Source organism: Montipora capricornis, chromosome 1 (genome assembly GCF_036669925.1).
Source record: "Montipora capricornis isolate CH-2021 chromosome 1, ASM3666992v2, whole genome shotgun sequence".
NCBI classification, from domain to species: Eukaryota; Metazoa; Cnidaria; class Anthozoa; order Scleractinia; family Acroporidae; genus Montipora; species Montipora capricornis.
The window spans coordinates 19,921,524-19,935,104 of record NC_090883.1 but is presented as its reverse complement, the minus strand read 5'-3'; the positions used below and the strand labels follow the sequence as shown (position 1 = coordinate 19,935,104).

Sequence of the window (13,581 nt, the reverse complement as noted above, 5' to 3'; positions counted from 1 at the left end):
ATCATATTTTTGACAAGGCGAAGGTCAAAATCGAGCCTTCAGTACGAAGATCAATAGAGTGTCTAGAAGTGCGATCGAGACTTGCAATTGGCCTGGGTTTGAAAATGTCTCCAAGCAACGGCTTGCGCATACTCAACAAAGACTTTATACGATTTCTTTCTCGTCGAGTTAAGAAAGGCTCTGCTGGCAGGGTGGCCTCCCTACTGGGTTATCCTCAATTTGAAGAATAACCACGAGAAGTGCCACAGCTTTTTAAAGTGGTACTACGACCAAAAAAAAAATTTTGTTTTTCCTTTGGATTTCAAAACTATGTTAACTAAACACTAACTCACCCAAGTTTTAAGTTCTGATTTTAAAAAGACACCTGTTTATTTTAGCTGGAATTTTCTTATTTATTGGTCCGCCATTACTAACTTCAAAATCTTGAGAGAGCTGGGTCGAGGAGAAAATGACGTCAAACACTCACTAGTTTAAAAATGCAATGCGTGTGTACGCGGCCTAATTAATATGCAGCACGGGAGTTACGGGCTTTCAGACTTTTCAACCCGTGTTTTGCATATATAATAAATTGCGTTTACACGCTGAAATTTAAGCTAGTGAGTAAATGACGTCATTTTCTCTAGATCCAACCCTCTGAGGTCCAATCGGCCAGTTTTGAACGTGAGTAATGGCGGACCATGAAATCCAAAACTTACACTCAAAATAAACAGCCTTTGGATAAAACTCAAAGCTCAAAATTTTGCCAGTTAGGTGTTAAGCGAACACGCTTTCAAAATCAGAAGAAAAAAAGGAAATGATTTTTTGATCATAGTACCACTTTAAAAGGTATTTTCTAGGAATTTTACATTTTCCTGCAGGTCAAGTCATACCTTGTTTAAAGCGCTTGTTATTCAGTGATCTTTATGACTTCGAAAGTGCAATATACAGCTGCCATGTATGACTCTGTATGCTAATAACGCACATATATCTTCAACCCGTTCAAAAGTGCGTCCCATGGCTAATTTGAATGGTTCAACCATTTAAACAGCAATTTCTTCGACGGGCAGAAGGGTTTGTGAAGTTGCACCTTTTCTTCCCCTGACGATGCTGAGATAAAAATAATGACATTGATGATGGTGAACAATGATGACATCATGTTTAAACATATGCATTTATCAGGTTTTAATCTCTTATTTCCCTTTCCCATAAGCCTTTTAGTGATCTTTATATTCCCTTTACAAGATCCGTTCCACCGGCCATGAAGCCTTAGATGTGGGACTTGCATCGCAAGGTGAAAGCAGTTAACGGGAGAAGTCGCTCTATCCTGAAACAAGGCAATATAGTGACGTCATATTGTTGGATGGTAAACATGATTCTGCAATAACATCATATATTTAGTCTTTCCCTCGATGTCGTAGCAAGTTTTTTAAACGAGGAAACGCACAGAAAATGATTGTGTGACGATATCGGAGGATTCTTGCAACCAGAAGACAATAAAAAATACCCGTACGTTGTGGAGGGTTTGAATAAAGAAAACTTTATTGAAACGTACGTAAATTGGACAGTTTATTAGCGTAGAAAACAAAGTAAGAAATGAAAATTCACAATCAGCGTATTTCATCATCTACTACTATCATCTGGTTATTCCATCATGCCAGAAGATGGGGGTACTGGGCTTGAGACTGAATTATCACCGGGCCCGTGAGTCATCTGTCCGGAAGAGGCATGTCCTAGTGGGGCGGAACTCGGAGTACCCGGACCGGAAGCCGGGGATGCAGCATTAGATCCAATAAATGACACTGGAGTGCTACAGCCAGAGGCTGGGTGGGAACCAATTGGAGGTATGGAAGCGGGATTCATGGCGGGCGCAGGAGATGGCGAAGCGGATGGGGGATTGGATCCCACTGGCTGGCCACTGGTTACACCTGCAAAAAACAAGCTTAATAGTTTATGACATGTTGACTGGACATATTTTCTCACGGAAAATACGAACTACTTTGTTCTACAAGTACCCTGGAGGCAGACTCTCAACGACGATCTTTGTATTTCTGCGCCTATACATTTCTCCCTTTTTGCACAACGCTAAACACAAGAAGAGTTACGCGGTTTACCCACAACAGCATACAAGAGAGAGGCGAAAAGATTGAAGTAATCATACTGTTCTACCATATTATACGTTTCACTGAAATACACGGGATGAGTCAGGGACACATGCAAAAAAAAAAAAAAATAGCAGCTGTTTATGGGAAAATACCACTTGTAACATCCAAGATGAGAGTAAGGAAATTGAAGCTAGCTGGTTATTGTGCAAGACATCCAGAGGAGACTTCATAACTGGTGCCGTGGCAGCCAAAAATTGGACGCATGAATGTCGAAAAAGGAGCAGTAACCTACATCGACACTTTTATATGAGGGATACAGATCTAGCAAGTGCAATTGATCTGCAAAAGAACTGAGAGCAGCAATGATGATAGACAGGGGAAGATTGCAGAAGGAATCCTGCATCATAGCGAGTGGAATCTCGACCGAAGGAAAAGTAGAAATACACTAATATTGGGAGATTCCCTACCTTGTTGAGGTGAACTGGTAACCTGTGCAATTAGGCCAGTGGAGACTCCTGGATGGGTTGCCTGTGGTGGAAGTTGCTGAGGTTGCTTTTGTTGTTGATGTACCTGCGGTTGTTGTGAGAAATGTTGATGAGGTTGGGAGACCTGAGACAGCGGTTGGATCTGTCCCGGGGAGGACTGTGATGGAGACAAGTGACCAGACGCTGCGCGTGCGCGCACCTCAGCAGCCTTCAGTTGCTCTTGATGAAATTGTTGACGCTCAGCAAGTAGCTGTTGACGCTGGTATTCCAACTGAGAAAAAAAAAAAAAAAAAAAAAAAAAAAAGAGAAAAGAAAAGAAAAGAGAACGAAAATAGTTCAACACCAATGGGATGTTGTATGAACGTTTGATGAGGCCTTCCCTATCAAAGGGTTGCCATGTTGGCATCTTTTCTCAGACAATCCGTTTGGAACACAATCGATCAGATCCACGCTATTTTCTAGTATCCTTTTAAAGATCGACCCTAGGAGCGGAGTCCTTACAACCTCCCATTAATCCATACAAAAATACCTTGGGAGCAAACTCTCGTTGAAAGGGTAGGGCAACATCGTCGTCTTCACCCTCTATCAATAAGGAGAGCTTGCCCTTTGGGCGAATAAGAATGTAGCAGCACAGGGCCAGAAACAATTTACGCCCGGAAAGCACTGACTTAATAAGTTTCCGTTCACTTTACAACAAAAATAAAAGACACACAAAGATCTGTCATGCTTGTATACAATTCAGTTATTTTGATTCGGAAAGTACGAGCGACTTGTCTATGTTACTTACAACATCGGAGGGCTCTCACTGCAGTTTACGGCTCCCGTTTCTCCACTTAAATTTATAATCCGAGTTTCAGCTCATAGTAAGGAGCAATGATAACTGTTTTTTCTCTTGGTGCTCAAATCAAGCGGGAAGGAATTAACATTAACTGAAATGAGCAATGATAGCGCACGCAGTTTCCGATATGGAGATAGCTAAGAAGCGAGCATGAAAGTTGAACCATAGCGAAAAGCGACCTTTCCGAGGCATACAATCTCGTAAACTCACCGCCTCACGCTCCCGGTCCATGATGGTCTCAAGTTCTTCAAAGTGGCGAAGTTTAATTTCCAGTTTTTTCATCTGAGTTTCCACGAGCAACGCCACAAGGCTCTTGATCTTCCTCTCTTCCACTTGGGCCAAGTGCTGTGAGAAATTAAAATCCTTTTTTATCAAAGAGTCACGCTTATAAAGCAAAGCACGTGCTTTGCTTTCTGCGGACACGGCAAATCAGACAAAATCAAATGTTGCTTTACGACAAGAAGACAAACCCGGGGTACGCGTAGAACATCACCCCCCCCCCCCCCCCCCCCACAATCCAGGGAATTACGATTGAGATATTGGAACTTCGAACAGGTGTCTGTTTGAATTAATGCAGTATTTCGAGTGATCTATCGTAATTGCTGTCAGTGATTTAAGAAGTATGAATTTGAAATAAACGCCACATCGGACACGCTAAAAAAATCAATTAACGCTGCGGCGTTTATTTGAGTAAATACGGTAATCAAAGAAGTTGATAGAAACAAATTAATCACCGAAAGAAAAATTTGTGAAATGACATTTCGAGCGTTAGCCCCTCGTTGGGCTTGTCCTCCAACCGACGCCGAGTACGTACGGGACACATTTTGCTGTTGGAGGGAGAGTTCTGTCACTGCTGCGCTAAAACAATCGGTTATCTTCGATCGAAAACATTTTAAGACCGGAAGGAGTTTCTTCATTCTTGTCGCCAATGTTGAGACTGATCACAATGGCCTGGACATTCTTCATTAACGATTCATGATTTGTTTCGGTACTTTCTGTAATTACAATCTACAACAATTTGATAATCTCGAACTCAGAAGATTAGTTTCCTCAAGTATTGAAAAAACAGTGTGAAAACAACGCGTTTCTGTTGACATGCCACGCAAAAGGCTCATTTCGTGATTACGTGGAAGGCGTGAACTCCTATAGGAGCTTTTCACGTGACGTCAACGGCGCCATGTTGGTGGACGAAAACAAAAGATCTCTCAATAGTTCCTTTTGTTCGTCCACTAGAAGTCGTACATTTCTCTATTGTTATTGGTATCTCTAGAGGTTGGTTGAAAACGTCCTTTTGGAAGGGTCTGCTAAGTCGGCTAAAACAAAATTACGGGTGTAAAGCGAGCCTACGAAATACTGACTAAAATTAGCCAGCCCGTGGATAATTTGCATGGTGTGACCTCACATCAGCTGGCATTCAGTTATGAGCATTTTCACAGAGCAGGTGGCTCAAATTTGAAAAAAAAAAAAAAAAAAAAAGCCAGGCTGTGGACTCTTAACAACCAATCGTTAAATACATTAGGTTATGGACACAGACCACAGACGGAACAGGTTTGGAGGGAAAAGGGTAGATTTCGATTTTCTTTCCGAATTTCTCGCAACTACGTGACATTTACCTTCGCTTTAACAGCAGCAGCTGCCAGGGCAGAGGCCGCAGCTTTGGCGATGTTTTCTTCGTTGATAGCTTGCATTTTTTCGCCATTCTCTGTTTCCTTATTAGCTTCTGACGCGTCTTCCATCTGAATTTAAAGCGACACACAAGTGAAACGTTTGGTAGTCTGCGGTCAATATCCAGGCAAAATAAAGCTGAAAATGACAATTTTATTTTCTTCCATGCTAGAAGCGATCTTGTCTCCGTGATTTTCCACATTTAAGACAAGCCAACAAAACGGAGTGGTTCAAATCGGCCGCTGGTGTGAACAAAGTTGGTTAAACACAAAGAACGGAAGGAGTGCAATAAGAAGCGAGGTACCCAAGGCGCACGGTGCCTCTTAAGGCACATGGTGCCTTGTGGATAGATACGGAACTCTACGAACAATTGTGTTGGTGAAATCACTTTTTATCGTCACGAAAAAACCTTTCACGATTTCCATGTCTGTTTTGCGGACTGTTGATCGCCATTTTGGATTATAAGGCGTGCTTGGATAGATTTAGCAACTGGCACTTTCTTTTATCGTGGCGTCGTCGTGTTTCAGGGATCCGTTAACCTACCTTCACATCTTGTGCCCCTGTCTCCGCTCCATCAGTCCCTGTAGATTGACTTCCGTTGACCTCCATTGGCTGAGATTTTTCGTCTGGAATATAAAGAATTTGACGAAAAAAAGTAACACAAAACTTGATGAATGATCGACACAACACCGTGGCACACATGAACAATTACTCATTCAAAACCTCAACGGTGGTGTACCTGTACCTTTACCGTGGTGTTTCAAAGACCGAGGTGTTAGTGGTTACACTCCAGTAATAGGCCATTTTCGAAATATCAAATATCCAGCTTGATAGTGAGGCAGTGAGGACAAAACAATAGAAACACGTTGGAATGAATGTGAAATATATTTGCATATTATCCACTTTCCTTTACATTTGTCCTCTAAACCTCTCTTTCAAGCTGAATTTTAATATATCGAAAAAGGCTTGTTTCGCGCGTTAAACAAGTGACGCACGAGGTAGATTTACGCGCGAAAAATCAACAAGTATGGAAAAGGAGAAATAAAAAATTAAAAACGCAATTTAAAAATACTCTTAAATTTCGCGATTATTCCAAGTCGTTCGGCTTGGAAAGTGTGTATTGACATTCCAAAAATGAAATCGGTATGAACGGTGTGGATGTTTGGAGAGAAAATTGAAAATTTATTGTCAGGTGCTTACAAATTCTTCATTTCACATCGTTGTCAGGACAAGAACAGCTCAGAAAGATATCACGCGCCGCGCGTTTTTGAGACGCGGACGGCAACCGGAAGAGAACATCTCGCGTGCTAGGACCGTGGTGTCTCCCAGATTTTTATACTTATCATCTCTAATGGAGAAAAGATACTTAGCAATGTAAATGTGGTTGTGCAAAGACAAGTTAAAAGAGAAAAAAACTCACTTCCGGTTGCCGTCCGCGCGTCAAAAAACGCACGTACTTAAGCTCCCTATTTCTTGCTTGTTCGAGCAACTTTCGTATGACCTTGAAAAAGTGTTCGCACTTTGCTTCACGGATCAATGTTTGGCAAGATTAAAACAAAGCTTCTCCTCATTCCCGCCAAGGAAACTCCTAATACCAAATTCCAGAAAGTTCCATGGAAAGATGTCGTTGTTTGTATTCGCGTTCGCTAAACCAATGAAAATTCGCGCTCGCTTGCTTTTGTTCGTTAAGCCAATTAATCGTTTTGCATTTTTGTTTTCGTTCTGTTTTTACGTTTATTTTTCAAGGTCATATGAAAGTTGCTCTAAACCAATTGTTTTGTTGCGTTCTCGATGACGTCGTTGTCGTCCTGGCTTAGGCTGCCTAATTTGGTTTCCAGACTACTGCGGCTGATGATAAGACAGAGAATTAATAATGCACTTTTCCTCGAGGTTTAATGATAGAGCTACTCAGCTAATGTCTTATACCTGTATTTTCATCTGCATTTTCCGGTTTAGCTTTGTCCGCTCGAGCGTTAGCAGCATTCTTCACATGGCTGTCAATAACAGCCTGGGGAATCTCTTCTTTCATTTCTGAAAATTTCTCTATTTGCAAAGGTCACAGAAATACAACAAGTCACTCCTAACTGATACTATTGTTTTGATAATCAAGCAATGGCGAGACGGTGACCGTCGAATTGTTTATACCCAGCGAACGAGCGACAGGACGAGGAAATGGGCATGCGTGGTGGTTGCCAAGAAACACTTTCGTTTCCGGCAAGATTAACTCAATTAATAAACCGTATTACTGGAAACTAAATCAAAATGTCAGGTAAAATTGATTCGCAATCAATCAACGAGGTATTTTCGAAAAAAGAACACTCACCATTTCACTACACAATGAGACTCATCAATTACAATTCCGAAGATACGATCGTCGAGGTCATTCATGGTCTTGAAATGTTTAGAAAGAGTTTCCGTGCTAGTAAAACTTCGCTTACCCTATCGACTTCGTCAAGCTTCGCAGCCTTACCTCCAAGCTTCTCACAAAAAGAAATTTGGTCGCTCATCAATGTTTAAAGTGGAGCTATCACAATCAAAAGAGGATTCCAAGGGTGCCGGCTCAGATGTTTCAGTATTGGGATTGTCAAATGAAATAAGAGGGATTTTCAATGTCCCGTCAAAGGTGTCTTGACCTTTTACAAAACTTTTAAGGGCTTGTCTTTGCTCAGCTGTTGGATGGGTCTGGCTCCTTTCAGTCAAAAACGCAATCGCTTTAAAGATTTTGGTTGAATCCAGACATTCAGCCACGTTTGTTTTGAAATAAACCGCGGGCTCGAGTTTGGTCATCAGATAGCCCTCTTAGGGTAAACTCGCGCATCAAAACAGGTTTGAAACCTGAATTTCTGCATCTCATTATCCAGATTAACGGATAGCGACATTTGAAAGAAAGAAAGAACGCAATTTCAGAGTCTCCTTTCCTCGTCCTGTCGTTCGTTCGGTGGAGCCTCTGCTCGCAGGGTAAATTGTTTACTTTTCGAGACCTAAAATCCTAGCAGTCAACAGGACGGGTAAAATGTGATCATTCCAGGTTTCAACATGGGGAAACTTCAACGGATAATCCGTTTCTGGGTAAATCTGCGTGTTGGGATGCTTTCAGTGAAAGTCTCCAAACCTTTTGTGCCCTTTTCGATTGCCATAAGACTTCGTATCTCCAAAAGGATGACGTTTTGAGAAATAAAACATTGCTTGGATTTTTTATTTCGTTTTCTTCAAAATGTAATAAGAACCCTTGTAGAATAACAGGATCGTACTTACACAGATGGCCTTTTTCGGACCCGAAAGGTTTTGGGGGCTTGAAAAACGGGCTTCAATATTTAAAATAAAACACCCATTTATATGGGTCAGGGTGCATGTGGGTGGACATCATTGCCCAAATATACGGATTCAGGGCTGTCGCCGTGCTGAGAGAACTCACCTCCCATCAATGTGGCCCGCGTTCGAATCGATTCCCAGACTTGGTGTCACAAACGGTTGAGTTTGTTGGTTCTCTAGCCTGCTTCAAGAAGTTTCTCTCAGGGTACTCCAGTCCCCCCTTCCCCCCCCCCCCCCCTCTCCTCAAAAATCAATCTACAATTTGGTTCGATTCGATTAGATTTGATTTCTGCACAGTGCGCACAAATAGAGCGGTTTTTAATTGAGTGTCGAAAGTAATTAGCGAATTACTTTGGTTTATGATTGCTTCACTCAACGATTGGTTCAAAGTCCTCGCGCCACTTTTTCAACCAATCACAAGTGAAACCAAAACCAATCGTGGCTCGCGCGTGCACATTTTCCTGCGCTTTGTGTCGGCTACGTGTAGTTACTTCGAGTTTTGATTGGTTTACTGGATTGCCTTTGTCCTTTTTGATTGGCCAAAGTAATTACTTTGGTTTTGGTTTTACGACACTCGATTGAAACTCGCTCTAGTGCCCAACGGCTAAATAAGGCTAAGTTCATTGTCATTAATAATTTTCTTACCCAAAGCGGCTTTGGCAGCGGCGCTTGCCACACGAGGGTCAACAACTGAAGCAAGGAAAGCAACTGTTGACATTATAGGGTTTCCCTGTTGACTGAATGGCACGGGCTGATGGGACAAGGGACCTAAGAAAAGTACACCAAACTTATGAGTTTTCCAACTGCATACTCCTAACTTAGCTCAGCAATTGGCGAAGTACATCGTAAAATCGAATTCGTATCGGCGGTACGGTTAGAACTAAATTCGCCATGTTTAAAACAAGAAAGGGACTAGGAAGGAATCAAAGGGCACACGCCAAAAAATAATTGGAGCGAAGAATGGTTGTAACTTCTAATCCCAAACTAGGCCCTCTTATTTGAGCAAAAGAAGCTTTGCGCGGCTGGACTTGCTCAAGACGATCAGCTTGGTGTTTCTAATAAAAGTTACACGATGTACATCGGTTTGCCAGAGACGTTTCAGTAAGTTCGGAATTCATAATTGTTTTTCTGGGCATACGCAAATATTTCTTTTGACAAAGCGTAATGTCACATTTGATGTCTTATTTACGTTTGTTGACTAATCTTTTTTAGTTTAGAGTTTCACTAACAGTGACCCCTAAATTTACCCAGACGCCAAAAAAATGGCATTTTTAAAAGATCTGTTCAAACGCAGAGCTAACACTTGAAGGGTTTAATATGAAAATTTGCCAGGGGAGAGCCAATAGATCGTTTTCACTGTCACGCAATAAAAAAATAAATCGAAAAACATCCAGTGGAAAAAGTCAAGAATTCGTGATGTTGTAGAAGATAAATGAAGAAGACACTTCTCCAAGTTTTAGGCCTGTGCTTTTGCGCAAACTTCAGATATTCGTCGAAATCTTTCGCAGAAATTTACAGAGCGCAGTATGAAAAACGCCATGTTGGTGTACATCTGTGGTGCACCAATATGGCGGCCGGAAAGTAGTGTCAACATCTGTTACTTACTTTGGCTATCTAGGCGAGTGATCATCTATAATGAACAAACAGCTATTTACCTAAGCACTTTTCCTAACGCTTTCAATTCTAAAAAGACTCAAAACCATGAGATAAATATATATTTCTCAATAAACTCGATCGTCGCCTCGTGTCACGCACCGCTATAACTCCGAAATTAAAAATGCTCTGGTTTCCAAACAAAGCACGCTATTGAGCTTTAAAATTGCAAATGGTTACAAATTTACCGCCTCTTATGCCTGATGAGGATAACAACTTTCGTGGCTCTTTTGTTTTGGATTTTAGAAAATGATGACGTCACGTGAAAACGATCCATTGTACAAGTTTGTTCTGAGGGCGTGATTGTGGCTTATACTGCATGTAGAACAGTGTCATTGGCGGATATTTAAAGAAGTGAGATTAAGGAGCTGGCCATATCATTTACCAAGCAAGAAAATGGTCTCATCGAGAGCCACCCGTTGGGTTCTGTCATCGGGATTATCACGTTTCCGAATAGGCAACTTTGACGATGGCGTCACTTGACTACAATTACCAGAGCAGGCAACTTTCACGATAGCGTCATTTGACAACAACTACCAGAATTCAGTTTGTTTTTCTTTTCTTATTTCAATTCTTTATTACCAGCCGGGTAAAAATAGACCCTTTGAAACTCGAAGTTTTACAAAGAATGTATGGGCTCATTAGCGCTTTTGCAACCCAAGAATTTATCAGTTTTTGATGGCTAATGACTCGCTTGTTATAAAAACCAAAAGGCTTCAAATTGGTTATTTACGTGAGTTTAACATGTTCTTTTACCTTTTGAAGTCAATTTGTGAATACATGAACAGACTTAACTGATTATAGTTCTAGTTTTATCTATTCTAGTTTTGTACCCCATATGAACCATGTGAGCGTTAGCCCTAATGGAAATGGGCCCACACAAGGACAGAGAAAAACTCTGACCAGGGTGGGAATTGAACCCACGACCTGCGGGTTAGATCACCGCTGCTCTACCGACTGAGCTACAAGGTCAGACGGGAACAGGCCGTGGGAACTGAAGATGTTAAAGTCAAAAGTAAAGTGGTGCATTTATATAGCGCCTTTATCACAAACGTCTCAAAGGAGCTTTACAATGATCAATTTACCCCCAGCGGACTGGAAGCATATACAGGCGCAAATGGCAGCCGCTTGTAAGCAGTCCATGCATGCTGGTACTCATTTTACCGACCTCGGAAGGATGGAAAGCTGGGTGAACTTTAGCGGGAAAGAAGGTCGCCAAATATTCCACTCTCGGCAAAAGAGTCACGGCAATGAACATGTACCAGTGCAAGGAAGAGTTACGTTTTTACAAACGTTAGCCGTGTAGCCCTTATATTTCAACAGACTTAACTGATTAGAGTGTAATGTGAAGTGCTAGTTTTGTACCACATGTGAACCATGTGAGCGTTAGCCCTAATAGATGGTTTTCACCTGACGTCAAAGCAGCCATGTTGGTGTACACAACAATAGAGGAAAAAGTCTTTTGGGAATTTGACTCTATTATAAGAAAACATGTGCCATAATTTGCTACTATTTTGTACTCAAACATGGCCGTCTCATCACGTGATTGAAAACCATCTATAGCATGATGCCTTCTGTCAGCAAACTATGTAAACAATGATGTCAGCAAAGATTCGCCTACACCAGAAATAACAGCATATTTGCTAGGTAGCCTTATCTGACCCGTTCATGATTTGAAATATTTACGAAACTCACCGAGCTGCACGTCTTCTAAGAACGGGTCTTCAATGGGTAGCCTCAGAAAATGCAAAATGCATTCGTCCTGTGTTCGGGTACCAACATGTTCTGCCACCTTGTTCCAGTCATCTTTGAACATTTCCAGGCCCTGAAAGCACAAAACGAAATAAAGATCGGCTTTAAAATGCCCAGAAACAATATAGTTGGAAACTCTATAGGTTTTTTCATAACGAAATTTTGTTGCTTTATATGATTGTCGATCCCGCCAAAAAAGTGCTGCTGCATTGTCGTTTACCCGACAAATTGCATTCGGTTTATGAGAAGGTCATGGATACAGTACTCTACATACCTCTAACAGTAGGAGTGTCTCTTGCTCTGTCCATTCTTTCGTGGCTGTTGCTGCCTACAAAAGGAAAACCAATGCCCAGTGTCGATCACAAGTTAACAAATAACACTTCATTGATCTACAGTGAACATCCTTCTCTTTCAATGTTCCCATTTCCCTTCTCAGGCAGATCACGGCACCAATTCCAGTGCACACCTTCGTAAAAACGGGCATCAATTGACATGCGCCATACACCACAGGTACACCAGTCCAAGACGTCAGTGGTGAGTACTCGCCCTTCCCCGGGTCCGATTCCCTGACTCGGCGTCGTACCATGTATGTGGTTTGAGTTTGTTGATTCTCCCTGAGAGGTTTTTCCCTGGGATCTCTGACTCTCCCCTCTTAACAAAAACCAGCATTTGGTTTGATTTAGGCTCCCGAATAAGTTCAGAACTTTCGCTCTTGAGACTAAAGTTCCAAGTTAAAGTTATTATTGTTTTTTCATTTAAAGAACGTGTAAGAGGTACAGAACAAAAACAACGCCCAGAAACAACTATAATCCTTTCAAAATCACTGAGTAGACGAGGGTTTCTGTTAACGACACCAAACGGCGTCAGGGAATGGCATGCACAAATGACCAAATTTTTCGAGTGCCATTGATCTCTCTTTGTTCGCAATAGAAAGACGTTTCAAAGAAATCAACTTTTTGCACTTACTGCTTTTTCTTGCCTCAATAAACACGTAAAACGAGCCTATTTTTCAGAATTAGCGGACCATACAGTTTCAAGGCATTTTGGGCCTGTGGAGCTTTTTGGGAGTTGGGAGAAATAAGACTTCAAGAGTTAAGCCAAGCTGTGAATTAGGCACTAAGTCAAAAACAGTGTTGCAAATACAAATGGTCGGCACGGTGCTTTTTAATACCGGATGGAGACGGATAGGGTGACAGTTTCCTCACAAACCCTTGTTAGTGTTAATGATCCGAAAAAATGGCGTTGATTGTAAGTGGCTGGGACAGTATTGAAGCCTTCCCTCCGCAACCATGCCGACGCTCTATAGTTCAAATTTTCGTTTTTTCGGGTTCGTCTTGCGCTGCCGTCAATCACTTTAGCAGTACCCGTTAATGTGCAACATCCTGTCTTGTAATTGGCTGGTCACAGCAACTGTGACTGAGGGCAGTAAAAACAAGACAAGGATATAGTGGAATTTTAGGGTCCGCCTGGTTCTGAAAGGAGTAACAACAACTCCACTTCATATCATTTACCTTTTGACTCTTTTTGGAAAGATACTGATCTGAGCGAAGCCTGCAAGAAAAGAAGTTTAAAATAGCTATTCTGTACGTCATTGACTCACGAACGAGTCTTGCCGGCTATGTGAAGGACTTAGGCACTAAAATTAAAAGGGAAGAACAAAGCAGCCCTTGGGGCATTTCAGGGATTAAATCTATGGTTGTAGGGGAAATTAATCCGCAATGGTGGTTACAAAGTCAGACACTAAGGGTGCTTTCTTTTTGCCAGAACTGACCGGGTAGACCCGGAAGTTTGCAAA

The 13,581-nt window shown here is 41.7% G+C and overlaps 1 protein-coding gene across 1 annotated transcript in view; it reads right to left on the bottom strand.

Moving 5' to 3' along the window:
- Window positions 1-1,528: 1,528 nt before the first annotated feature.
- The window catches only part of LOC138022284 (SWI/SNF complex subunit SMARCC2-like), a 39,212-nt gene continuing 27,159 nt past the window's right edge, over window positions 1,529-13,581 (bottom strand). Inside the window, exons 25-34 of the mRNA XM_068869421.1 lie at window positions 13,298-13,337; window positions 12,061-12,114; window positions 11,730-11,859; window positions 9,027-9,149; window positions 6,996-7,112; window positions 5,613-5,695; window positions 5,018-5,140; window positions 3,615-3,749; window positions 2,549-2,837; window positions 1,529-1,904 (exon numbers count right to left, since the gene is read on the bottom strand). Of these exons, the coding sequence (XP_068725522.1) occupies window positions 1,621-1,904; window positions 2,549-2,837; window positions 3,615-3,749; window positions 5,018-5,140; window positions 5,613-5,695; window positions 6,996-7,112; window positions 9,027-9,149; window positions 11,730-11,859; window positions 12,061-12,114; window positions 13,298-13,337 (1,378 nt within the window). The 3' untranslated portion in view covers window positions 1,529-1,620. The remainder of the gene's footprint in view (window positions 1,905-2,548; window positions 2,838-3,614; window positions 3,750-5,017; window positions 5,141-5,612; window positions 5,696-6,995; window positions 7,113-9,026; window positions 9,150-11,729; window positions 11,860-12,060; window positions 12,115-13,297; window positions 13,338-13,581) is intronic.